The sequence below is a fragment of the Ranitomeya imitator genome, chromosome 8 (assembly GCF_032444005.1).
Source record: "Ranitomeya imitator isolate aRanImi1 chromosome 8, aRanImi1.pri, whole genome shotgun sequence".
Classification (NCBI taxonomy): Eukaryota; Metazoa; Chordata; class Amphibia; order Anura; family Dendrobatidae; genus Ranitomeya; species Ranitomeya imitator.
In genome coordinates, this window is record NC_091289.1 from 176,259,947 (window position 1) to 176,284,429 (window position 24,483).

At 41.8% G+C, this 24,483-nt stretch overlaps 1 protein-coding gene across 1 annotated transcript in view; it reads left to right on the forward strand.

Moving 5' to 3' along the window:
* The window catches only part of DCST2 (DC-STAMP domain containing 2), a 43,246-nt gene that overhangs the window by 2,444 nt on the left and 16,319 nt on the right, over positions 1 to 24,483 (forward strand). The window contains exons 4-12 of the mRNA XM_069737636.1: positions 6,684 to 7,020; positions 12,461 to 12,631; positions 14,000 to 14,155; positions 14,521 to 14,715; positions 17,629 to 17,836; positions 20,450 to 20,607; positions 22,971 to 23,135; positions 23,270 to 23,437; positions 23,699 to 23,799. Coding sequence (XP_069593737.1) covers positions 6,684 to 7,020; positions 12,461 to 12,631; positions 14,000 to 14,155; positions 14,521 to 14,715; positions 17,629 to 17,836; positions 20,450 to 20,607; positions 22,971 to 23,135; positions 23,270 to 23,437; positions 23,699 to 23,799 — 1,659 coding nt within the window. The remainder of the gene's footprint in view (positions 1 to 6,683; positions 7,021 to 12,460; positions 12,632 to 13,999; positions 14,156 to 14,520; positions 14,716 to 17,628; positions 17,837 to 20,449; positions 20,608 to 22,970; positions 23,136 to 23,269; positions 23,438 to 23,698; positions 23,800 to 24,483) is intronic.

Below are 24,483 nucleotides of genomic sequence, written 5' to 3' on the forward strand. Positions count from 1 at the left end.
ATAACTTACTTTACTTATAGTTTTCTGGTACTGAGGCGGGTCAGTTAAGACCAGACAAGAGGTTGTGAATATTTCCTTGTCAATATATGCATGCTAAATACATACATAAATATTCGACAATCATTAAACAGAACATGCCATCAGAAAACAACCTACTGTTTATATCAGGTTTGTATATTTTTTAATTTGGCAACTTGTTTTTTTTACACAGCACAGTCTTTATATAAAAAAAATAGAAATCTTCTATTTTTCACACTAGTCACTGAGGATATTCAGCACAATATATTCGATTCACATGTACATTAGCAGCAATAGACTTACTCAGATCCTATCTTCTGATATTGAAGCGTCTAATGAGCGTGTGCAGAGGTCATGAAGGGAGGAGAAGCTGTGACATCGCTTATTGTTTGCCCCGTATTCACATGTAAAGCGCCATGGAATAAATGGCGCTATAAAAATGTATAATAATAATAATTGTGATTGGTGGATCAGCTGTGTATAGAGGTCTTACCTGTTATAGTAATCCTGTCTCTGATGATAATGAGACTGCTGAAACATTTTCCCATGAGCTTAGAATAGCCCCAGTGGTCACTATAAAAATTGAGAGATTCCGCTATTTTTTTTAATACAGATTGTGATTTAAATGTTTTTTTTTTTTTAATTCATAGTAGCTAAAGCAAAAACTTGATTTACATGATGTCGTTTTCTTATGATAAGGTCCCTTTGAATGTTTTTTTGTTTAACAACCTATCAGATATTCAGATTCTGTTAGAAACAAATCATCTGAGCTACAAGTAGTTTCTGTTGTGTAGAAGACAGGCTATTTTCTGCCATCAAATTCTCTTTCTTTCAGATCTACAAGCCGCATTTTAATCTTTCTGTCTGACACCAAAACATAGAGTGGAAGTGCGTGGGCTCCTTATTGGCCAGATGCCACAGCCACAAAAATGCAATCCATTTACTCGACAGTGAGAAAATTGCTGTGTTGTTTTTATGGCCAACGGTAATGAAAATTGTTTCTGATTTTGTCACTGAACAGCGCTGGTGCCGGGGGTGTAGGCACCATGTCCTCGATGGTTGGCCTGGTCAGCTCCAGGCCACACTCACGGCCGGTAGTGGAGTGATGCGGGTGAGAGCTCCGGTAGTAAGGATAGACGGACACACCACCTCAAGTCTCCCATGGTCAGCGTGCACAGGGTCCGAGGTACTGCAGCGTGGGCCCAAGTTATTGCGTAGTCCCCAAAGCGAGGGAGTCAACCTTCTCATGCTGCACGCTCTGTCTTCCCACCAAGTGTCTCGCTTTCCCGCGCACCGCCTCTTTTATACCCGACACGCCTCCTACAGTCAAGTGCAAAGGTCTGTCCGGGTTGGAAAGCTTTGCCCCCTGCAACAATGGTGACAGCCCCGATAGTTCCAGAATCGGCACGAGAGAAGCATCCATGGCCCGGTCCATCTTCCCACACTGGAATAAGGTGTTATCTGAGCATGCTAGGGTGCTAACCAAGCGTCTTCGGCGTGCTCGAAAAATATGTTTGAGCCCCCATGGCTGCATGTCTCAAGGCTATTCGACAGGCGGAACACATGCAGTGATTGTCTGTTTGTTAGGTAATCCCTACATGTGTTGCATGTGTCGAACAGCCGTGAGACATGCAGCCATGGGGACTCGAACATATTTTTCCAGCACTCGGTTAGCACCCGAGCATGCTCAGACAACACCTTATCCCAGCATGTTTGCTCATCACTAATTATAATTAATTAATTTTAATCTCTGCTTTTTCTATGCTTAGGAGGCCAGGGGGTGGTCCTGTGTCAATCATTGCATAGGACCACCCATCAGACTCTTAAGCATAAATAAAATTTATGAGAAATCACTGCGGCTTGGCATTTTTCTGCTCTCTAGCAAACTGGTGCAAATCTCTATTCAGAAATATATATTTTAATTCAATGTCATCTGAGCACAAGAAACATACAATTACTGTAAATAGGCATTTAGACGTCCGTGCAAATCGGTCTGACATCGAACCACAATGTACGGACTGGCCACCGGACTCCCAACTTGAGCATGACAGCTTCATAGGAATGTATGTGTCCCGTGCATTACGGTGCGATCTCAGAACGAGTTTCACCAGTGTCAGAATACGCCCAAACTCGTACACCTGTATGTGCAAAGTGTGGAGCATTAAACCCTGGATACAATATTACCGTACTGTGAGGGCGCATTCAGACGTCCGTGCAAATCGGTCTGACATCGAACCACAATGTACGGACTGGCCACCGGACTCCCAACGTGAGCATGACAGCTTCATAGGAATGTATGTGTCCCGTGCATTACGGTGCGATCTCAGAACCAGTTTCACCAATGTCAGAATACGCCCGAACCCGTACACCTGTATGTGCAAAGTGTGGAGCATTAAACCCTGGATACAATATATAAAGTAAAAAAATTTGGATGGAAAACGTATGACCTTACTAGCGCTAATATATGGGAGAATATGCTACAGCTCAGAAAACCCGATTGCCAGGCCCTCAGGATATTAAACCAATACTAGTACATAAACATCACAAACTTAATAAAATAGAAAAAGATTTCCAAGTGGAAAGCAAAACTATATATTAGCTAATACAGAGTTTTCCGAAAACATAATAATCAGCATAGTACAGTGCACATTACCTTGTGGCCTGGAGCCTGGGCGAGCCCTCGCTGGGCAGTGTGTCTTGCCTATGACTTAATAAATATATATATATATATATATATATGACTTTGTATTGGTGCGTGTATGGTTTCAATAGTTTGTGTTTTAACTCTTGACTAGAGATGAGAGAACCTGGACTATAGATAGAGAGAGAACCTTTTTTTAGCAACAAAGTTCGGGTTCCCATTGACTTCTATGGGCTTAAGGTTCCTGTAGAGTTCTGGAACCTGAACCAACCTTTGGACTAAAGTTCAGTAGAAGCTGAAGAACCCAAACATCCATGGGTCTACTCATCCCAACTCATATTTTTGTTATTCAGGAGATAAGCCACTGTAGGACTCCTTTGTCTTCAACTTTTTCCACTTTCCCCTTTGAAAGGATATGAATGCTCCTCGGATTCAAATGGTCATGCCTATGGGGGCGTTGGGAGAGAAAAACTGACCGCCCTTGGCCATCAGCTATTATATGAGTATGGCTAGCCTCAGCAAACATCCTGCATAAACTTGTTGGAAATCTCATGGAAGCCAGCGATTCTGGGAGGTTTCTTCATTCAGATAGACGGGGACAGGGTGTAGAGAGGAGGGGTATCGGGAAGCAGTTTCCGTGACTTCATTAATGAGGCATAGCCATAGAAGTTGCCCAGAACCATCTTACAATATAACACCCCCCACCTTGCTCCCGATGAAGCTCAGAGATAGGAAATCAGCTAACTTTACATTATGACAAGATAAAGCTCGATCCAAGCAAATGATCAAAACTTTGACGTACAAGCTGTGAATGTCGGCACCGGATAGGAGATTTTACTCTACTTCAAGGATAAAGTTGTTTCACATTAGGATCTAAAAACAATTATTGATTTTTTGGGGATTCGCATAATGTTCTCCTGATGGAAAATATTACATGCATACAGCAGTCAGTGTAGGAGAAGGAAGGAGAAGGCTTTTTGAAGTTGGCCGTGCCAACAAGTCCTCACATCCTAGTAGTGATCATCAGATTGCATAAATCATATGTCACTATTATGGATTATGGAAGTCACGGGAAGCGGCAGCCGGAGGGAAGATTTCACATTTCACGCTGATTTCCTGTAGAAAATGGGAACTAGGGAAGGTACTTAAGATTGAGCTTGGCCGGACATATTGTACATAAGGAGCTGATTGCTATAAAATTCACAGATGGTTCATGTTCCTGCTGGTGCAAAAATAGAAATTACATCACTTGTTAATATAACATACTGCTATCAAACATAAAAACTGTATAATATACATGAAAACATAAAGCAACTTTTTTTTAAAATTAGTGCCAATCAATTCACGAGGCCCGGTGCATTGGCTCACGTCAGTGACTTATGGTCGCCGGATGGGAGCCTTGAGAACTGCCTCTTACCTCCCGCCACCTGCAGCTCTCTTTTTGATTCGCCAGCCTGATGTGGTACACATGCGACATCACTCCAGTCCGGCCAATCAAAAGAAGAGCCATCGAGTAACGGGATTCTCACAGATCCTAATCAGTTGCCACAGATTACAGACGCGGATGATTTGCACCAACTCTTTTTATCATTCTTGCTATTTACCGTATTAATAGTATGAAAAAAGGCTTCAATTTCTAAAATAACTGCAAAGTTAGTGAGGCGAGTTCAATTTTTGTTGTTTCATTTACTGCCTGATCGTTGAAAGAGTTAGCCATAATTATTTTTTTTTACTATGGTTCTAAAAAAATAATAGGAAGGTAATTTCTAACTACCTGCCCGTTGTACCCTGCGCCAGCATAGATTGGTCACTAATGGTTCCTATCTGCTACTCAAATGCTCCATCTCAACAGAGTAGCTTTTCCTCTTCTAGACTACAATGTCGATCAGCATGACGTCGATAATCACGTCCCATCAACAGAGTAGAGCGGAAGAGAAGCCACTAATCCGTTGACTCTGAAAAATTGCTAACAGGGTCGTTGTAAAGGCACATTCTCTAAAAGTGTTAATTTCAGCAATGGGGATCACAGGGATCAATGTTAGGCCACATTCACACAACTGTATGGAAAAGCGCCAATTTTGTGTCCATACAAATTGATGATCTTTCATCTGTATTATATTCAAATGCCTCCGGGTTTTTTTTTTAGTGTTTTTTTAACATGAAAAATGTAATAAATAATGAAGATCAAATACAGTTTACCATCAAAGTAATTTTAATGTATCTGTAAAGAACATATGACATCGGAATGGTAACGCCTAGGGTGCTTGGGTATGTACGCAGTATCGCGAGTACTCGAGTGACATGTTCGCGCTGGCAATTTTTCACGGCTTTTAGACAGACACAAAACATTCGGGGATTGCTAGACATGCACCGGAAATACCCGTATGTTTTGTGGCTTTCTAACATGCGGCCGCGTAGACTTGAACATGTCCGCGATACTCAGTGCGTACCAGATCACTCTCGGCAAGCTCGAGTAACGAACACTTGCACTCTTCGCTATTTATCTATTTTGCATATGGACGTTCAATACATTGATCTGAACGAGCCCTTAGGCCCAATAAAGAGAGATAGAATCCTGTAACCCTAACGTATCGTTACCTCTCTATAAATTAGAATGTAAGTCCGCAAGGACAGGGTCCTCTCCCCTCTGTACCCGTCTGTCATCATAAACTTGTGTACTGTAAATTATATCTATAACCCTGTATGTATCCCCTTTCTCATGTACAGCACCATGGAATTAATGGTGCTATATAAATAAATAATAATAATAAATTACATCTAGAACATGGGCACCACATTCTATAAAGGATATTGAAAAGCTAGAGGACCTCCAATCGCTTAGATTATTACATGGCATAGTAGATCTCTCTTTTTGGCCAAGTTCAACCATTGGTATGAAAAACTGTCCAATTTTCATCCCAAAAATAAAATCATGATTTTTCATCCGTGTGCCATCTGTAACTTCGTTTTTCTCATACAACATCCGTTTTTATACATCGGCTGTGAACAACTTTTCCAGAACCAAATAGTTTCTTATGTTAATAATTGCAATGTGTTCATAAACATCGGATGCTATATGGTTGATCTGTATGGGATCCAATTTTATTTTTCACGCGTATAGACTTGAAGAGGTTAGTCTCATCTCAAATATGGAAGACACCAGTGCATGCTGCGATTTTATTTTTTTTTTACTTGAATATTCGGTACTTATGTAAAAAACAAAAATCTGTATACATCATTTGAATATCATTGGTCCGAAAATAGGTTCTTGTGAATAAGCCCTTGTAATAAGAGGTTAGACAAATTGGACTTTTTTTTAGCTTAGAAAAAAAGATGCATCAAAGGAGATCTCATTTTCATGTTAAAAATACATGTGTGGTCAATATAAAGGTCGGCACATGATGTATTCCTTCCAAGGGCCAGGGACATTCATTACGGGTGGAGGTAAGGTGATTCCGGCAGCTAACTAGGAAAGGATTCTTTACAGTTCAAGCAGTCAGACTATGGACCCTACAGCACCAAGTAATAATAGCAGACACTATATCCGGTATAGAAATCAGGGCTGGAAGCTTGTCTCATAACCATTGTCATTGAGGGTGATAAATAATCTAGCGAGTGAGAATTGATTAAGACTGGTTTAACCTCTATCTTTTCTCAACCTATTTAATTAACTATATTCCAAATATTTTATTATTTCTAAACATACCAAATATTAGTGTTAGATAATGAAGCGGTTAGATAAAGTTTATTTAAAAAAAACAATGACGCGTCCAGTACCGTGACATAATCACCACGGAATGTTCCGTATCTGTACCGGAACCTGACAGCAGTTATTTCTCGAGGGTTTTCTGGAGAAGATGCACTGAGCGTTTGGAGATGAAGTCAAGTCCCCGATGATCTTTACACAATGGGGACTAGACAAGGGCCATTTGAGTGGCTGTGCGGCTGGTGCGGCCACATCTGCTCATGTTGCAGAGGCATTTGCAGTTCTCGTTGCTCAGCTTGTTCTTTTTGCCCCTGCCAGTGCACCTGTGTGCCAGTGCTGTGTCCATCGGCTGCAGACCAATTACTGGTTGAGGAGATCAGTGCTGCCGATTACATCGATGAAAAGAAGAAGACGACCAAGCCCAAAATCAGAGAGGACACTGAAACTAAAGTTGCAGTGAGACGCTTTGCAGGATTCTTGACCGGCATTGTGCTTACCACCCTGTATGCAATGATTGTCCTGTTTGTTAAAAATTACAACTTATGGTTCTGCCTGACAACCAGCGTCGTCATCGGATTCTTCCTAACACTCGGCATGGCATTTTCCCTGAGAGTTCGAGTAACTGTGTTCCTAATGCTGCCGCAGATCCTCTCAGGTCAGAGGATTGGAATATTATATATATATATACAGTATATACAGTATATTTGTGTTCATTGTATTTTTTTAGTATATTCACTTCTCAACATTGACACTGCAGGCCCATAAAGAAAAGTTTTGTGGAATTATGGAAATCACAGGATCCATAGACATGCAAATGATGAAAAAATGGAAACGTGAGGGATGAATAATTAAGGTGCTTATGCCAGAATTATGACATAAAACACCTTGCTAAATTGCAATATTTTTGAGCCAAAATATGCAAAAATGTGCAAAAATATTGTGACTTTTGGTTTTGGCTAGGGCAGGCGTTAGCGGCAGGCAGACCAGGCAGCTTCCAAAGGCCCTTGCTCCCCCAGGGGCCCCCAGCCAGTCGCCTACTGCCAGCACCAACTCCCCCCCACCAGCACCAACTAACCCCCTGCCACCACCACCGCATTGAACTATATTCTATGGGGGAGGGCTGTATTATATTCTATGGGGGGCTGTATTATATTCTATGGGGGAGAGCTGTATTATATTCTATGGGGAGGGCTGTCTTATATTATATGGGGATGGCTGTATTATATTCTATGGGGGAGGGCTGTATTATACTCTATGGGGGAGGGCTGTATTACATTCTATGGGGGTCTGTAATATACTATATGACGGTCTACATTATATTCTATGGGGGGGCTGTATTATATTCTATGAGGGGCTGTATTATATTCTATGGGGAGGACTGTATCATATTCTTTGATGGGCTACATTATATTCTATGGGGAGGTGGGCTGTATTATATTCTCCTGGGGGCTACATTATGTTCTATGGGGGTTGTATTATACTCTCTGGGGGGCTACATTATATTCTATGGGGGGGCTGTATTATATTATATGGGGAGGTTGGCTGTATTATATTCTCTGGGGGCTACATTATATTCTATGGGGGCTGTATTATATTCTATGGGGGCTACATTATATTGTATGGGTGGCTGTATTATATTCTATAGGGAGGTTGGCTGTATTATATTCTCTGGGGGGCTATATTATATTCTCTGGGGACTACATTATATTCTATGGGGGGCTGTATTATATTCTATGATGGAGGATTGCATCATACTCTTTGATAGGGCTAAATTATATTCTATGGAGAGATGGGCTGTATTATATTCTTTGGGGGTTACATTATATTCTATAGGGGGCTGTACTAGATTTTATGAGGGAGGATTGCATCTTATTCTTTGATGCGGCTACATTATATTCTATGAGGAGGTGGGCTGTATTATATTCTATGGGGGTTACATTATATTCTATGGGGGGCCATATTATATTCTATGAGGGAGGATTGCATCATACTCTTTTATGGGGCTACATTATAGTCTATGGGGAGGTGGGCTGTATTATATTATATGGGGGGCTACATTACATTCTATGTATTAAATGTATTCTATGTATTAAATGTATTATATTCTATGAGGGGTGATTGCATCATACTCTATGAGGGGCTACATTGTATTTTATGGGGGACTGCATTATATTCTATGGGGGCTAGATTATATTGTATGGGGTGCTTCATTATACTCTATGAGGGGGCTACATTGTATTCTATGGAGGGGCTACATTATATTCTATGGGGGGCTGCATTATACTCTATGAGGGGGCTACCATATATTCTATGGAGGGGCTCCATTATTTTTTATTGGGATTACATTATATTGTATGGCGGGGCTGCATTATATTCAGGGGGCTACATTATATTCTGTGGGGTGGCTGCATTATACTCTGTGGGGTGGCTGCATTATACTGTATCGGGGACTATGGGGAATACATTATACTATCTGAAGAACTATGGGGTGCATTATACTATGGGAAGTGAATTGTACTACATGGATGACTATGGCGGTGCATTATACTATATGGAGCACTATGAGGAGTGTATTATACTGTATGGAGGACTGAGGAGTGTATTTTAATATATGGAGGATATGAGGAGTATATTATACTATATGGAGGACTAAGCAATGTTCTTTAATATATAGTGGACTATGCGGAGTGTATTATACTATATGGAGAACTGAGGGGTGTATTATACTATTTGGAGGACTGAGGAATGTATTATACTATATGGAGGACTTTGAGGAGTGTATAATACTATATATATGTTCAGTGCGGCCTATCACGTTCACTAATCTAAGTCATTTTATGTGTAAGTGTGCGTGTGTAGCCCATTCACCAGCTCCATCTATCCCTCAAGATGGCTGGACCATCATTGTATATATATCATTGTAAATACATACCTGTACTTTGTATCTCCCCCACCTCATAGTAGATTGTAAGCTCTCACGAGCAGGGTCGCCTTATTTTGCTTTAATGATTGTATTGTTAACGTTGTTACTTATGACTTGTGTTTTGAAACTGTTAAACTGTACAATATGGAGGACTGTGGTGTACATTATACTATGTGGAGGACTATGGGGTGTATTATACTAAAGAAGCAAAATGCAGCATATTCATCGAGTGATTGGATTGTTTATGTGGGAACAAAAATCATTGTTCACAGCAGCACATCGCCGGTGTAAACTGTAGTTGTGCTGCTGATAACATGATACTGTATGGGGACAGATTGATCTATTAGTGATTGTTCTGTTCCCATTCTTTCTCAGTTGGTGTAAAGAGGCCCAGAAACAAGCAAACAACTTCAATATTCTCGATTACACTCGTTTAGCGGCCTGGACTCAGCGCATGTCAATACAACAGAACTGCTTCTGTGTGATATGCAATATGTCAGCATTTGGGCCCCATTTTAAACTTTTGCCTAGGGCCCCACTTTGCCTAAAACCGGCCCTGGTCTTGGCCAGCTATGTCAATATAGATGAGGTGAGGTCAAGACGGGACATGGCTAAACCCACCTGTCAAATTCATGAAAAGTTATGCCACTTTAGAGGGGTAACATACTCCAAACATGGAGTACATTTCTGCTGGAGGCAGGGACAAAATTTCAAAAACATCTCAATTTATTCATTATTAAATATGAGCACCATGTACAGAAATTCCCACACTTACTGCCTCGGCTGTTTGGTATTAATGAGGTTATTAATAGTCGTCTGAGGAATGTTCTGCCACTCTGAATACATTTGGGCAAATCATCAAGATCCACTGCTTTCAGCTCTCTGTGAATTTCTGACCAATTGTCACTGGTTTATCACGACAGAGAGAAACCAGAAGACCACCGAGTCTGATTTCTCCTACTTCTGCACTGATTAGAAACACTTCACCTTCAGACTAAATGGTGCAAGTTTATTTTACCAATGCAGGGATTAATCTGCTCAGTTGAGAGCTCTGGGAGCTTTCCTGCATTAAGGCTCTCAGCTGTTCACTGTTAGCCACTCCCTTCTGCTATTTAATCTGGGCCCCGGCTAGCACTCATTGTCAGAGATAGCTTATGCTGCATGGCTGAAGGTTGTTGTTGATGTAACAGGAATACTGGCACAGTATTTGAGGGGAGAAATGTGTCACTGCGCATAATGACATCAGTGATGTGAAACCAGAGTATTTTCCTCTAGCACATTACGTGTTGTGTGGGTTAAATTAAAGTTGCATACATTGGCTGGTTTTAGGTGGACATCTATAGCGTGGGTGGGAAGATGTCCACCATATCTCCACCTGCAAAGTAGGCACAGCCGTGTGCTAACAGGACCTGACTGATGTCGCATTCATGGGATCAGTCACATAGTCAGGTTTTAATGGCTGGACTTGAGACAGTCTGCGTATTGTGTTTGGAGATGAAAAACTCCAAACGATGGCACCAGGTGGAGTTGAAGACACATTGTGGCCTGAGAGGGCGAATCCCTCAGACAAATGGACTTTGTTATACGTTATCTTTTTGTTTTGCCGTTATGTCAGTAAGGCCATGTTTACTTTGCTGAACCCTGCTATGGTTTATGCTGTTTCACAATAAACCAGCAGGGGATTTACCACAAGCGTTCCTGTGTCTACCTTGGGAAGCAGCTGAGTGAGTCAACCCCTCAAAGTGGTTATTAGTGGAGAAGGCATTTGGTGGATTTACCTGTAAGTATTGCTTGGTTTTGAGTGTGTGATAATTCACTTTGTTCTCCTACTTTGGTTTAACCCCATCCTCTACTCCCCGGTGCATACCTCTGTTGTATGAGTGTGATTATTTGCATGATTGGTATTTTTTGCTATCCCTGTTCATATCACCTTGTTAGTCTCCTTGGTGTATTACAGAACACTACTACTCCCCTTTTTCCTGGGTGGGGGAAGGGTACTGACCGAGGGCAAAATCAGGAGCTAATGCAAATAACGTGGCCCTGGCATCTTCACCATCAGAAGTAATCCGAGAAACAGAGTAAGCTAGGGTGCCCCTGGTGTTAGGGACAGGGAAGGAGCCCCAGGTTCTGGGAAACCTGACAATGACAACAGATTCGTGACACTAATGACAGCCCAGATGTGCTCGATGAGAAACAAGTCTGAGATGCTGTAGACCATAGTAGAAAATTTAGGCTATGCAGCCTGCTCACAATATTATCAGCATGCGGCCTGGCATTGTCATCTTGAAATACAGCTCCTGGAACACCTTGGAGAAAAGGCCATATCACTAGTTCCACGGACAAATTAATATAACACCTAGCAATACCTGGAATGAAGACTAGAGATGTCCGGCCACCATACATTATGCCGCTCCACACCATAATCTCAGGAGTAGGACTGGTGTGATATTTCCTTGTGAAGGCATCTTCATGGTGTTTCCTACATGGTCTTCAGAGCATTCTTCAGCTATCATTGTTCAGAAGAAAAAAGCAAGACTAGTTACTGAAGAGGACAAACCTCCATTCCAGGCTCCATTGGAGTCTCACTCTTCACCATGATAGCCTTTGATATCAGATGCGAGAGTTCAAGGGAGCTAGACATCTGGCTCATAGCCTAGTTTTGTGCAAGCAGTTTTTGCCACCTTATGCTTGGTATGTGACATTCAGTTTCTCTTATAGTGCAGAATGGATCAATTGTTGAACCAGTGGTGCTTCCATTTCTCCAAAGTGTCAAGGGAGCCATTTTTCAACACGACAATACCAGGCTGCATGTTGCTCGTGCTACTGTGAGCAGTCTGCGTGGCGTAAATGTGTTACCATGGTCTGCAGCATCTCTGGATTTGTCTCCTTTAGTTCATAGTCAGCGGTGGATCTTGATGATTTGCTCAAGTGCATTCAGCATGGCCAAACTTTCCTCAGATGACCATTAATCACCTCATTGATTGCAGCCAAAGCGGAAAGTGCGGGGATTTCTGAACGTAATGCTCATACTCCATACTGAATAAATCCAGATGTTATGCAAATTTTGTTTGCATTTTTTAATCCTTTGCAGTAACATATCGCAATTTCAATGTTGAGGAGCATACAGTATATATGGCCATTATAATAAATCACCTTTGTCTTTTGATTTCAGGAGAAGCAAAGACTGTGATCCTCTTCATTGCCTTCACTTTGGTCTTGCAAGGTCCGGGTGCAAATGTCGTGGAAAATATCCAACGCTCCACAGCATCAATGGCTTGTGGTGCTGAATTAGCTGTAAACGAGACCAGAGAGCTGGCATCCAAGATCACAAAGCCGCTAATGAGTAAGTAACAAGTAAATGCCTTACTTCCCATAACATATATGCAACCACTAAGATATACAGACCAGATAAGCAGCAGAACTTCATAATGCACAGCTGCTGAAGAACCTCTTTTCCCCTTCCCGCTGTGGCCAATTTTCATTTGCGCTCTTTTGTTTCCACTTTTCTTCCTTCCGAGAATTAAAACTTTTTTATTTTTATGTAAAAAAATGACATTTGAGGTTTTGTTATTTTGCATAGTTTTAGTTTTGGAGGGCGCTATTAATTAATTTTAACGTAAAATGTACTGAACAACAGGAAAAGAAAATTCTAACTGAAGTGAAAGGATAAAAAATGGTAAATGGTATAAAAAAATGGTAATATTTCCTTCTTATGGCTTTCATTGTGCAGTAAAAATAACCTGTCATCATGATTCTCCGGGTCGGTGCTATTATGGTGATTCCAAACTTATATAGTTTTTTTTTCTATTTAAGTGGTAAAAAAATATTGGAAATTTGTAAAAACTACAAAATTTGGTTTGTGTCGCCATTATCCATAACTTTTTTTATATTTCTCGCGATAGAGCTGTGTGAGGCCTTATGTGTCATTTTTTGCACGGCGAGCTGATGTTATTACTTATAAAAGTTTGGGGTACGTATAATGTTTTGATAGCGTTTTACTGCATTTTTTAGGGAAATGCAGCATCCAACAAATCTGACATTTCAATTTTTTTACTGTACAAGTTGTCATTTTCTTTTTGATAGATTTATGGATGCAGCAAAACTAAATATGTTTACTTTTTAATTTTTATTATTCCCTTGTTTTTAAAGATTGATTTGAATTTTTATATTTTTTATTTTTATTAAAAAATGTATATAACATTATTATTCCCCTTTTTTGTCCCCGTAGTGGCTTAAACCTGTCCTGTATATACTGAAATGTCAAGCTTTTGCAGTACATAGAGAAAATTACGTTCTAAAATGGCAGTGATGGGGGCTTTCAGCCATGACAATCCAAGAGCCGGGGAATGTGTGTCCTGTGTCTGCTCCTTAGGTCGGGAGCACACATGCGAGAAACACGTCCGTGTCTCGCATGTGAAATCCAAGCTCTGGCGCCGGCACTCCGTGTATAGCAATACATGGAGCCGCACGCTCCGCTCCGGAGTGCCGGCGCCAGAGCTTGGATTTCACATGCGAGACACGAACGTGTTTCTCGCATGTGTGATCCCGGCCTTTTATGCGGACTCCACGTAGGACATTCTTTTTGTGTTTTATGTCGTGAAGGGTTTAAAAATCAAACAGAGCATTTTTTGCCAATCTTTGGTCATATGAGAAGGAAATGTGATGCTATTATTCTCTGTTTTCTATTATATTATTCTCTGTGGTTTTCCAGGTGCTCTGAACGCTTTAAAAAGCATTGGAAAAAAGCTTCGCTCCGCGACGGATAGCACATCCAGATTCTTCCGCAAATTTTTTGATGGACTCAAACATGCCAGTAAGGATTGGTGTTTGCACAATTATGGATATGGTGATGGGAGGGACCAGTCGGGTGAGAATTTACTGGGAGTACAGTCTGTAATGGGAGGAGGTGACTCTTTTGTCTGGATATATGATTTATAGGAGACCTCCCTGTTGGATGGTCATAAAGGGTCAAGTAGCTGAAGACTTGTTTCTGGCCTTTTACGTCAATGACTATGATTGCCCATGCCATCCTGTGCGGCCACTGCTCCACCCAGTATATAGCTCTTGGATTTATATCATAGAAGGAAGGTCAGAGCAGGGAACCCTCAGTGATAACTAACTAAATCATTGGCCAAATGGGCATGCATCATCCTCAGCTGGGTTGTCAAAAACAGAAAAACCTTATAGTTTGTCATCTCCATCCTACTCCCTCTATACCACACTTCCCCATAGTAAAGAACCTCCGTGCCGTGTGGGCATTCATCGCTAACATCGGGGACATCTGTAGCGAAGAGCTGGAGCGGCCATATATAAAGTGCAACAAGGCCTTTGATGAAGCCAAGAACAACTGCTTCAAAGTGATGTCATTCATGGGCTTCTTGTGCTACATCCTGGATGTATTCCGGCCTCTGTGCGGCCTGGCGAAAAGTAAGTGTAACTTCGTGTAATGACACCATCATATAAATATCATCATGGAATAACATGCCTCTCAACGCTAAAGGACAAGAAACCTGAACCCTAACAGGTGCTTTTAGTGCACTCTCATAAAAATAGTGCCCCTAATGTTCCCATTCATTTTAATGCTCATTTTATAACCTTCACACAATATGGTGCACCCACAATGCCACTCCTCATTGTAGGATGCCCCAAAGATTCCCCCTACATACCTTGTGTTTAAATACCCCTACATTTGCTGCCCCTCTGCACACAGAATATGATGCCTCCGAGGCCGCAAAACATAATATGATGCTCTCTTAGTGCCTTCCCACACAATGGTGCCCCCACAGTTACCTCCACCCAGTGTGATGCCCCCTCAGTCTGGTCTACCCCATGCAAAGATGCCCCCACGTTATTATTATACTCATGTCCCCTACACAATAGGATGCCCCTACAGTCCTACATCGACACAGCATGATGCCTTCAGTGTCCTTTGCTCACAATGATACGCCCACAGTGCCCTCCACACAGTATCTTGCCCCCACAGTCCCCTTTATAAAAATGCCCCGCACACATTATGATTACCCCTCTGTAATGCCCTACATAAAGATGTCCAACACCATATGGTTCCACTACAGTCATCCCCCTATACAGTATGCTGCACTAAAGGTCCTTCCCCACACTTTGAAATCCCATGTCACCTATACAATATGATGTCTGATGGTAGTGCTGGAATATATATATATATATATATATATATATGTATATATATATATTATGATTAAGCCATTCAGTTTTCCGTGCTGTGTCTGTTCCCAGCACAGATGTAGAGATGACATCCCACCTCTTGTGCAGGTCAATAGTGGAGCAGGGAGCAGACACTCGCCACTCCACCATTCTGCTCAACTGTATATGACGCACTGTGTATACTATTTCTGCTAATAGGATCTAACTCTGTAACATTACATGTAAATCCATGAATATTGTCACATGGCTTCCACGGTGACAACACATTAAATTGTTTAATATTACATCACAGCTATATGAAGGTTACACTTACACTCTACAGATTCCTTCTACTATATAATTGTCTAAGGGTCACTTCTGTCTGTCTTTCTGTCTGTCTGTCACGGCTATTCATTGGTCGTGGCCTCTGTCTGTCATAGAAATCCAAGTCGCTGATTGGTCGCGGCAAAATAGCCATGACCAATCAGCGACAGGCACAGTCCGGCCGCAAAATGGCCGCTCCTTCCTCCCCGCAGTCAGTGCCCGCTCCATAATCCCCTCCAGTCAGCGCTCACACAGGGTTAATGCAGCGCTAACGGACCGCGTTATGCCGCGGTGTAACGCACTCCGTTAATGCTTGTGCAGCATCAATAGTAAAAAGATCTAATGTTAAAAATAATAAAAAAATAAAAAATTGTTATATACTCACCGTCCGTCGGCCACTCGGATCCAGAACAGGCCTTTCCCGCCCCTCGCGACGTTCCGGTGACCGCTCCATGCATTGTGATCTCGCGAAATGATGACGTAGCGGTCTCGCGAGACCGCTACGTCATCATCTCACGAGACCGCAATGCATTCCTGAGACCGGAGCGCGCGAGGAGCGTCGGTAACCGCTTCGCCATGATCCGGGGGCCAACAGAAGGTGAGTATATAACTATTTTTTATTTTAATTTTTTTTTAACAGGGATATGATGCCCACATTGCTATATACTGTGTGGGCTGTGCAATATACTATATGGGCTGTGCAATATACTACGTGGGCTGTGCAATATACCACGTGGGCTGTGCAATATACTACATGGGCTGTGCAATATACTACGTGGGCTGTGCAATATACTACATGGGCTGTGCAATATACTATATGGGCTGTGCAATATACTACGTGGGCTGTGCAATATACCACGTGGGCTGTGCAATATACTACATGGGCTGTGCAATATACTGCGTGGGCTGTGCAATATACTACATGGGCTGTGCAATATACTACGTGGGTTGTGCAATATACTATGTGGGCTGTGCAATATACTACGTGGACTGTGCAATATACTAAGTGGGCTGTGCAATATACTACGTGGGCTGTGCAATATACTACGTGTGCTGTGCAATATGCTACGTGGGCTGTGCAATAGTCTGTGCAATATACTGCGTGGGCTGCGCAATATACTACATGGGCTGTGCAATATACTACGTGGGCTGTGCAATATACTACGTGGGCTGGGCAATATACTACGTGGACTGTGCAATATACTACGTGGCTGTGCTATATACTACGTGGCTGTGCTATATACTACGTGGGCTGTGCTATACATTACGTGGGCTGTGTTATACACTATGTGGGCTGTGTTATACACTACTTGGCCTGTGTTATACACTACGTGGCCTGTGTTATACACTACATGGCCTGTGTCATATACTGCGTGCATCTTCATAAATATACTACATACATATTCTAGAATACCCGATGCGTTCGAATCGGGCTACCATCTAGTATATTAATAATACCAATATTCCTGTGTTACAGTTATTATCATCCTCTGTATCATCCCTGACTATGTGCAGGGATTCGTGAGGAAACACGTAAAAAATCGTAAGTATGAGACATCTCTTAATTACTTCTAAAGATATTTATTTCAGTGATTTTGTTTTTCCTCCCTTGTCTCTTGTCCTGACCTGCGCTCATCATTTCACTGCCATTTAAAAAAAAAAATGCAAGACCTAAAGATTGCATAAGGAGAATCTCTGACCCGTCACTTATGTAGGTCATTACTAGTAAATTCGTCAGGGACTCGAATTCGTAGTTCTCATGATGCAAATCTAATCTCTCCAAATCTCAGTAGTGTATTGTACAGTATACTGATTGGTGTATGTATTCTTACGTTTTCTTCTGTCTCCCTGCAGCCATCCTCTCCGTAATCAGGAACTTTAGGAATCAATTTGACTTTAAGATATCTGTGATCCACGATTTTAGTGCGAAGATGAACGTCAGCTATTATGATATCTCTTCTGCTATGGTCAAAGAACTAAAGGAAGATGTGGAAAAGTATATGGAGATGCTGAGCATGTTTAGCTATTCGATGATCTTCATCTGCGTCTTCACTTATATTCAGTAAGAGCCAATCTGATTATCTATTTATTTATCTATATTACTTACATTCACTTAAAGAAGCACTCCAATCAACATTTTTACCTTTTTAATATATTGCAATCATATTATCACAGATATGTCAGAGGCTGAAGACCGTTGCACTGTATCTGTCTGCAGGAGGTCTCAGCAGTTTGCTTTGCAGACCTCTCCCTGGTCCTTCTGATGCTAGGACTCAGTTGCCACCTCCCCCTGCTCTAATGGTCACACCTGGATCTAGGTGTTTAAACCTCCCAACTTAGGCTAGGTTCACATTGCGTTAACAGCAGCCCGTTCAACACATGCGTTAACGGGCTGCTGTTAATGCAAGTGCCGATATGTCATCGCGCTAGCGCAGATAGAGCTAGCAGATGCTCTATCTGCGCTACCAGTGACAGACCCGGAAACGCTGCAGCCCGCGTCCCAGGGTCATCACTGAATGACGGCACATCGCTAGAGCACGCCCATTGTGGGTGTGCGCTAGTGATGCGTCCAACATAGGACTTAATAGCGGCGTAAATGGACTACGTTACACCGCGTTATGCCATGCTGTAACATAGTCCGTCTAACGGATGCCTATAACGTAATGTGAACCCAGCCTTACTGTTGGGAGTTGCGGGTGATATTTCCATTTGCATTTCCTTGTTGAGGCTGGGAGCTGTAGCAGTCAGATATCATCTTCTTTGGAGTTTTGAGGAAGTCAGTGTTTCTCTCTGAGTGTACTCAAGCTAAGTGTCTCCCTCGTTTCGTTTATCCTAGCTGTCTTTAGAGGTAGTGGGGATTGACTAGTACTCATCCTGTCCTCCCAATGCAGGGTGTATCGTCAGGGTCAGGCAGGAATTAGGTATTATTATTTATTATTATTATTTATTATTATAGCGCCATTTATTCCATGGCACTTTACATGTGAGGAGGGGTATACATAATAAAAACAAGTACAATAATCTTAAACAACACAAGTGACAAGTGACAACTGGTACAGGAGGAGAGAGGACCCTACCCACGAGGGCTCACAATCTACAAGGGATGGGTGAAAAGGTGAGGGCAGAGCTGGTCGTGCAGCTGTTTGGTCAATCGGTGATAACTGCAGGTTGTAGGTTTGTCAGAAGAGGTAGGTCTTCAAGGCTCTTTTTGAAGGTTTCGATGGTAGGTGAGAGTCTGATATGTTGTGGTAGAGGGTTCCAGAGTAAGGGTGATGCGCGGGAGAAATCTTGTATACGATTGTGGGAAGAGGAAATAAGAGGGGAGTAGAGAAGGAGGTCTTGTGAGGATCAGAGGTTGCGTGCAGACGAGGTCACAGATGTGTGGAGGAGACAGGTTGTAGATGGCTTTGTATGTCATGGTTAGGGTTTTGTACTGGAGTGTCTGGGCAATGGGGAGCCAGTGAATGGATTGCCAGAGGGGAGAGGCCGGGGAATAGCAGGGGGACAGCTGGATTAGTCAGGCAGCAGAGTTTAGAATAGATTGGAGGGGTGCAAGAGTGTTCGAGGGGAGGCCACAGAGTAGGAGGTTGCAGTAGTCAAGGCGAGAGATGATGAGGGCATGGACTAGGGTTATTGCAGATTCTTGGTTGAGGAATGTACGGATCCATGAAATATTTTGGAGTTGAAGTCAGCAGGAAGTGGAAACGGCTTGGATATGTGGTTTGAAGGCAAGATCAGTGTCAAGGATTACCCTGAGGCAGCGAGCTTGTGGGACTGGGGAGAGTGGGCAGCCATTTACTGTAATGGATAGGTCTGTTGGGGGGGTCGCGTGAGATGGGGAAAAGATGATAAATTCTGTTTTGTCCATGTTAAGTTTCAGAAATCTAGAGAAGAAGGATGAAATAGTGGACAGACATTGAGGGATTCTGGTTAGTAGGAAGGTGATATCTGGTTCATGTGTGTCATCAGCATAGATGTGATACTGAAAGCCATTAGATTCTATGAGATGTCCTAGTCCGAAGGTGTAAATGGAGAAGAGCAGGGGCCCTAGGTCTGAACCTTGTAGGACTCCTGCTCGGTGATAGGGATGACAGGGCAGACAGGGTGACATTAGATCTGTCTAGGGGTCTCCACTCCCCCCTTCACTAGTGATTGGTTTCCTTTCCCTTATCCTTTTGTGTTGCACTTAGCCTTTCCTTCACATTGCATGACACATATTATACAACACTGTGCACTTATAATTGCTCATTTTGCCTTTCTACCCAGTCAATTATTCTCTTTTCTGTTAGATCTATTACATCATGTGGGTAAAAACTGACTAGCTGAATGCTTCTAAGCTCTATGTAGAAACGAGAGGTCAATTTTTCCTGCATGAGTCATGAGTAACTGCTAAAGTTCCTGACATGGTAAGGGGGGGGTACAGTTGGATCAGGAGTTGAAGAAAGGAATGATAAATGCTGGGGCAAGAGACTTCCTGTTTCCACAGAGAGCAAAAAAAAGAGAAGAATTAGCTGTGTAGAAAGGCAAAATCAGCAATTGTAAGTACACAGTGCTATATAATATGATGACTGCAATATACTAAGAGGATAAAAACTTTGACGTGCTTCTTTAAACATATCTGTAGCAATGTAAATGCATATATACTACTTCTATACCAACTTTTTTCTTCCCTCAGGGCCTTGCGCTATCGCAAAAGTTACCTGAGTAACAACAATCATGATAACATCTACATCACCCGTGACTTCATTGAACTGGATGTAATGAGAGCAAAACAAAACCGCGATACTCTGCTCCCTCTGTCATCAAGCGAGGCGTATGGACTCATCCGACCAAGTGAGAGCGCAACACAATGTTGTTGTAGCGTACAATCTAGAGATGAGCGAATTTGCCCAAATTTAAATTTCATTCATAGAGAAAATTTTATTCAGGTGGTAAATTTGGGGTTAAAAGAATCTTCTGGAATGTGGTTAAAAATAAAAACTCTTATACCTACCTCTCCTCGGCGCTCCGCATACTTCTCCCGTCCATCTTCCGATTAGCTCCTCTGTCTTCTATCGACTTGTTCTGGGCCTCCGGCACTAATACTATACACAACGCTCCATGCCATTATACAGTGGGGCAAAAAAGTATTTAGTCAGTCAGCAATAGTGCAAGTTCCACCACTTAAAAAGATGAGGGGCGTCTGTAATTTACATCATAGGTAGACCTCAACTATGGTAGACAAACTGAGAAAAAAAAATCCAGAAAATCACATTGTCTGTTTTTTTAACATTTTATTTGCATATTATGGTGGAAAATAAGTATTTGGTCAGAAACAAAATTTCATCTCAATACTTTGTAATATATCCTTTGTTGGCAATGACAGACGTCAAACGTTTTCTGTAAGTCTTCACAAGGTTGCCACACACTGTTGTTGGTATGTTGGCCCATTCCTCCATGCAGATCTCCTCTAGAGCAGTGATGTTTTTGGCTTTTCGCTTGGCAACACGGACTTTCAACTCCCTCCAAAGGTTTTCTATAGGGTTGAGATCTGGAGACTGGCTAGGCCACTCCAGGACCTTGAAATGCTTCTTATGAAGCCACTCCTTCGTTGCCCTGGCGGTGTGCTTTGGATCATTGTCATGTTGAAAGACCCAGCCACGTTTCATCTTCAATGCCCTTGCTGATGGAAGGAGGTTTGCACTCAAAATCTCACGATACATGGCCCCATTCATTCTTTCATGTACCCGGATCAGTCGTCCTGGCCCCTTTGCAGAGAAACAGCACCAAAGCATGATGTTTCCACCACCATGCTTTACAGTAGGTATGGTGTTTGATGGATGCAACTCAGTATTCTTTTTCCTCCAAACACGACAAGTTGTGTTTCTACCAAACAGTTCCAGTTTGGTTTCATCAGACCATAGGACATTCTCCCAAAACTCCTCTGGATCATCCAAATGCTCTCTAGCAAACTTCAGACGGGCCTGGACATGTACTGGCTTAAGCAGTGGGACACGTCTGGCACTGCAGGATCTGAGTCCATGGTGGCATAGTGTGTTACTTATGGTAGGCCTTGTTACATTGGTCCCAGCTCTCTGCAGTTCATTCACTAGGTCCCCCCGCATGGTTCTGGGATTTTTGCTCACCGTTCTTGTGATCATTCTGACCCCACGGGGTGGGATTTTGCGTGGAGCCCCAGATCGAGGGAGATTATCAGTGGTCTTGTATGTCTTCCATTTTCTAATTATTGCTCCCACTGTTGATTTCTTCACTCCAAGCTGGTTGGCTATTGCAGATTCAGTCTTCCCAGCCTGGTGCAGGGATACAATTTTGTTTCTGGTGTCCTTTGACAGCTCTTTGGTCTTCACCATAGTGGAGTTTGGAGTCAGACTGTTTGAGGGTGTGCACAGGTGTCTTTTTATACTGATAACAAGTTTAAACAGGTGCCATTACTACAGGTAATGAGTGGAGGAAAGAGGAGACTCTTAAAGAAGAAGTTACAGGTCTGTGATAGCCAGAAATCTTGATTGTTTGTTTCTGACCAAACACTTATTTTCCACCAAAATATGCAAATAAATTGTTAAAAAAACAGACAATGTGATTTTCTGGATTTTTTTTTCTCAGTTTGTCTCCCATAGTTGAGGTCTACCTATGATGTAAATTATAGACGCCTCTCATCTTTTTAAGTGGTGGAACTTGCACTATTGCTGACTGACTAAATACTTTTTTGCCCCACTGTATATTGTGCAACTCAAGTCATTGACATCATTGATAGGCATTGCGCCCTATGTGATGGCATGGCGCCTTGTAAAGACTGGCAGCTCAAGAAGCCTGAGAACGAGAAGAAGGTGGAAGAAGAGTAATAGGAGAACCATGACTGGGATGTGGAGAACATAGGAGAGGTTATATACATTATTTATTGCTTTTTTATTAACTTTTCCAAGCCCTCAAAATTGGATTTGCTACAAATTTCACCCAAAATTTCAGAGTAGATTTGCAGGAATCCAGCAAAATCCAACCAATTTGCTGGATTTCCTACAAATCTACTCTGAATTTTTGGGGGAAATTTGTAGCAAATCCAGTTAGTTTAGAAACAATTTGCTCATCTCTAATACAATCATTAAGGATAATGGAAATACAAAACATTCTCATCTTAAAGCCTATAGATAATATCTAGAACTTGTTTGGAAACCATTTATTCTCACATCTCTTTCCAGCCGCATTATCTCTAACTAGGAAAGAAAAAAAAGGATACGTCTTCGAAATCATCAATGTCTTTCGGAGCTTCCTCGTTGCATTGCTCTCTGTGTCCTTAGATTACCTTTTTTTCTGGGTACTCGATGTTGTGGACCATATAATGAAAGGAGACATAGTAACTCGTGGTGAGTAACAAAGGTTTCTAGACATTTCTATATCCTTCATGACCTCTTCGTCACAATGGTGGCCAGGCGCAAACATAATGTTAATGTTATGTTGTATCTCTAACATGCCCATCACATCCTTCCTCTTGTCTCAGCTCCGGTAATATTTTCCATGTTTGTCAATGGGTCTGGATACGCGGATGACATCTACACCTCCCTGGTTTCTGCTTTTGAAGCTATTCAGGCCACCAACATCACCATTCAAACCACAAAATGCCAAATCCGACCGTCAGAACCAAACTACCGTGACTATGTTCTTATCGGTATGTTTCTATTAATAGGGAAAAAGTTGTAGGGTACAGCATGAACCAGAGTCTAAAATTAGGAATTATAGATATGTGTTTCAGCCATTGCTATGTCTTCTTGTTTTATTAAGTGGAAATCTAAATTCATCATAAGACATTCTCCCCTTCGATAAAACCATGGCATAGCGTATTTTCCCAGATTTGCACCTGTTCTTGTTCCATCACTTCTCTAATGTTCTCTTCTTGACACTAACCAGCTATTCTTTTCCTATGTTGCAGCGTTCCTGCATGGATTTGGATTTTTTATCGCCATTTTTGGGATTTATATGCGGAGACTCAAACGCTATATATGTGCTTACTATTATCCAACCCGCGAGCAGGTGAGACATAATATATCCTGCTGTTTATTCAAAGGTATGAGAGATTAACATTCCTGACATAGGACTTACTGGTACGTCCCATGAATGGATATGATTGTGGTGAGCAGGCTCATTTAATGAGCCCGCTCCATACTTGGCGAGTGCCCAGCTGTATATTATACAACCACTCACAGTTACTGAAAACAGCAGCAGGGATCATAGGGAGAAGATGAGCAGCCAATGTAACTGGGGGCCTTCAATTGCTGCCATTTTAGTGCTCCTATGAAGCCCAGCCAGAGACTGGGCTTCAATAAAGATCAGTAAATGAGCCATACACTACAATACTTTCATATTGAATTATATAGTGCAAGTAATTAAATTATCGCAAATTCAAGTCTCCTAGGGTGACTAAATAAAGTAAAAAAATAAGAAAGAAAATGTTAGAAAGATTAAAGAAATAAAAAAAATAAAAGTTTAAAACACCCCCTTTTCCAAATTCAAAAATAAAAAAAGATGCAAAAAATTTACGTTTTTGGCAATGTCGTGTCCGTATCAAATTTGTTCGTGTCAATGGAAATTTATTTAACCTATACATTAAAAGATGAAAAGAAAGAAAAATCGATACAACAAAACTGCCACCTATCAGTTTGCGAACTTACCCTAAAATGCAATAAAAATGATTTGAAACTTTTTATTTTTTTCGAA